The following is a 3,856-nucleotide window of genomic DNA, read 5'->3' as shown; positions in this document are numbered from 1 at the left end:
TCGTTCCACCATGGGCAATGGGATGGTCTCGGAATTCTTTTCTTGATAACTTGATCCATTGTTTTCTTGATTGCAGCTGTGAATGCATCAACTCTTTTGTCTACGTTTTCGCAGGTAGGTTCCCATAAGATTTTTTCCACACTCCAGAGGGCCTCTTTTAGCTTGACGTTAAATTTGTTCCAATTTACACTTCCCAGGTTGTATAACGATTCGCCTTTAGAATACTTTGTTTTGTTCTTCCATAAGCTGTAGGTGATGATTCTGTGATCGCTATTTATTTTCCCTAGATTTATTGTCCATTTATATATTTAATTTATGGCATTGGCGAGTAGATAGGGACAGTGGGAATCTCGTTAATCCATTCATGCGCGTCATTAATTGGATGACGAGGCATTTGGCTGACGACTAAGGAGGGAAATTACTTCCCCATCCTCATTTCCGGGATTTTTAAGTCCCCCGTGGACTTTTTATTTCGATCTGTTGATTCCTCTCGATTATCTTTGATCCACTCTCTAGACGTGCTTATCTCGGGTTGGGTCGGTTGGCTCAGCGGGGGGCGTTGGATTGTCCTTCCCCACCCAGTTCCTCCGGACCACCCTACCAATGACCATCTTTGGGGTGATTCGCCTTGCTAGAGTACAAACCTCCGCAGTGATCGTCGAGACCGCGGTAGAACCGCGAATTGGTGATGCGTGGGCTGGCTGCGGCACCCTCACATCTTGGGCTCCCCCCTTTTTTCTGTCGTAGGGACCCTTGTGGTTTCTTTCCGTATAAACGGCACACCACCTGAAATAATTACTCACTTGTTTTGGTTATTGTTTGTACTCACATTAACACTATGACTAGATTATAATAAATTCTAAACAGGTAAACTTAACAATTAATAAACGTTTCACATTATTTACAGTAACAAGCTTGGAGCTACTTTACATATTTACAACAATACTTTCGTATTTTTGCCACTTCAGAGACTGTGGCAGGAATGGTTGTCTCGTCACTGGTTCAAGCACTATCTAAGTCCATAAAGCATGCAAGCATAGTCAAGCTCGACTTGAGCGTATCCACTGATAGTGCTCGCAAATACGCTTTCGTCGCCTAGCCGAGCTCTTTTAGGTGAGCCTTCGTTTCCTTGGGAAGGGCTCCCCGGGCCCCCACTACTATTGGCAACACTGCCTACCGTTGCCTCGAACATTGTTTTGGCTTGGGGTATCAGTCGCTCGTACTTTTCAAGTTTCTCGGAGTGGGCGGCTTCCAGGGACCCTTCCGCCTCGAAACTGACGGTGGCGTCGATAACGTAGACCACGTCTTTCAACGCCACCACCAAATCAGGCATCAGGTACTCCCCTTCCGTGCCCCCGGAAACCTCTGCTCTCTCGCGACTTTTGCTTCAGGGATCTTCAGGAAGTGGTCCTCAAGGCTCCTCACGATTGCCTCGTGTCGCCGAATGCGGAGACCTTTCACGGCGACGAACTGGCCTAAGATGTGCCCGATCGTCTCGACTCGGGCTCCACACCTACGGCACAAGGGCTCACGCCCCTGATTCTGGCGACCCCGCTTCAGGGCCTCACGCGTGGCTACGGTGTTCGTCCGGAGTTTGATCGTCTCAATCTCCCGCGAGGGGAGGAGGATCCCGCCCTCCGTGAGCCAACAATTGGCGTTGGGGTCATCGTCAAAGTATGAGATGCCCACACCCTGCGACTTCCTCGAGGACCATTCCTTAATTTCCCTTTGGCAGAGAGTCTTTTTAATTTTCTCTATCTCTCCCAAGCCTTCGGGGGCTCTTATTCTCAGACCGCGGGCCAGGTCCCTTATGCGGTCATCGATCCTGCTTGCAGCTATTATGGACCGAGTCAGATGGTCTTCACTTTCCTTCAGACGAAGCATCGACCTAATGCTTGAGATCGGGATTGCGTAACGCAACCGAGGCATACCTAGCCCACCGTCCCTCCGTCGCGCGTGGAACACGCTAACGACGGTGGAATTGGGTAAGTGGTAAATCTTGCGATATACGTTACGCAGACTAAGGTCTAACCTTTCCAGGGCTGAGACCGAAGGTCCTCCCGCACTCAGTCAGTAAAGGAATTTGGGAATAATAAATGAGCGTATTAGGTGTAGTTTCTCGCTAGGCTTCAATGCGAGGCTCCCTGCTCTTTCTACCCTGCTTTCCAGACACTTAGCAGTGGCTCGGTAGTCCATTCCGTACCACGGACTTACCGGCATTCCCAAATATGTGACCGATTTTTCTGCGTCGGTTACAGGGACGAATGAGTCCCCAATCATTAGCATCGGGTCCTCAATGGCGTAGGTTCTCCTGAGCTTGCGGATCGAGAAACAGGTACATTTGCTCGCATTGAGTCTCATGCCTAGGGCATCGAGGTACTCAACTACGGCATCTATCAACCGTTGGCATTCGTTCGCGTTTTGACCTATCAGGGTCAGGTCGTCGGCAAAAGCGAGTACGGGAAGTTTCCCAGATGGAACTACTGCTCCCAGGCTGGATTTCTCCAACCTATCGAGGTGAGGGTCTAGAACCACATTGAACAGGAGCGGCGAAAGGGGGTCTCCTTGCTTGACACCCCTGCGGATGTCCAGCTGGATACCCCTCCCGAAACCCCCTATCTCCGTGGAAGACCCTGTGTACATTTCCGCGACGAGTCGCTGTACGTGTGGGTGCACCCCCTTCTTGCGTAACGCCTTTAGGATCGCAGAGTGCGGCACCGAGTCGAACGCCTTGGAGACGTCCAACAGAGCTACCGTGGATCCGCCGTTGACCTTGGCTTGCTTCGTTAACTCGCTTAAGAGGAACAAATTGCTAAAGCAGCCGTTTTCCGATACAAAGCCCTTCTGCCTCGCGGAGAGAGTCACCGACCTTCCAAGCCTTTCGGCTATGAGGGCCGAGTACAATCTCGAGACGAGGGAAGATATTGTAATCGGTCGCCAATTCTCTGGTTTTCTCGTATCGCACCCATCCTTCGGAAGGAGGGTGGTCCTGTTCTTTTTCCACTCTCTTGGAAAGAATCCTGTGCCTAACAGTAAGTTAAAGAGCTTCGCCAATACCTTTGCAATCCCCGGGAAGTTCACCAGATGGTGTTTCGTTATCCCGTCCAAGCCAGCTGCGGTCCCTGGACGGGTTGCCCTCAGTCGTATCCTCACCTCCTTGGGGCACAAATAATCAAAATTATTGTGGATCGATTTCACCATGGAATCACCAAGGCCCAAGTGGTCCTCTGCAGCTTTACCCCAGAGTCCCTCGTAAAGGCTCCGCACCGCGTTGGCGGGCGGTTTCTCGTCCTCGTCACCTCCTTGCCATAACGAGTCCAATCGATCGGAAACAACCAGTCTAGCTAGTCTTCGCGGACAATGTTGAAACATATCGGAGCTCCTAGCGTATGCAAATCTTTTTCTCTTGTCGCTCTTTGCCTCTTTTCCGTTCCTCGGAGGGCCCTTCCTCCTGAACTTACTGTTCCGACTTTTCGCCCGGCGTGGGCTCTTTGTCACTTCCTCTCCTCCGTCTGGAATTAACGCCGGGTGCAGCCAATCGGTCACGAAGTTTTCTGTCAGTTGACGGATCCGTTCCTCGGCCAATCCTAAGATGGCTCTGGATAGGATTCCGTCCAATGCGCTACATAATTCGGCGGCCTTTTCCCCTTTGGGCGTGCCGATATCGAGCGCTTTTTGAAAGATTCCCCTCTGCCAGTGTCGCAGTTCTCCTCGCGGATCATGCGGGATCTGGCGAGGGTTCTCCTTCGTCAAGTCCATGGGGGTTGCCTCGATGTTCTCCGAGCTCAACTCGATATCAGGTACCAGTTCAAGTTTTTCTGCATCTGCCGCTCCGAGATCTGAGCATCCTGGAGGC

At 51.2% G+C, this 3,856-nt stretch overlaps 1 protein-coding gene across 1 annotated transcript; it reads right to left on the bottom strand.

Annotated features, from left to right (window-relative positions):
- Nucleotides 1-1,332: 1,332 nt before the first annotated feature.
- LOC139686700 (uncharacterized) lies at nucleotides 1,333-1,884 on the bottom strand. Its single transcript, XM_071583736.1, has one exon. It carries the CDS (start codon nucleotides 1,882-1,884, stop codon nucleotides 1,333-1,335), a length of 552 nt encoding a protein of 183 aa, XP_071439837.1.
- Between the last annotated feature and the right edge of the window lie 1,972 nt (nucleotides 1,885-3,856).

The sequence above is a fragment of the Hetaerina americana genome, unplaced genomic scaffold, assembly GCF_022747635.1.
Source record: "Hetaerina americana unplaced genomic scaffold, ioHetAmer1.1.p SCAF_149, whole genome shotgun sequence".
Lineage (NCBI taxonomy): Eukaryota > Metazoa > Arthropoda > Insecta > Odonata > Calopterygidae > Hetaerina > Hetaerina americana.
Note: the sequence above shows the minus strand (reverse complement) of the source record. Positions and strands in the feature narration are given on the sequence as shown.

Coding starts and splice junctions, on each gene's coding strand:
- LOC139686700 (XM_071583736.1), bottom strand. CDS start 1,884: ATGCTTCGTCTGAAGGAAAGTGAAGACCATCTGACTCGGTCCATAATA.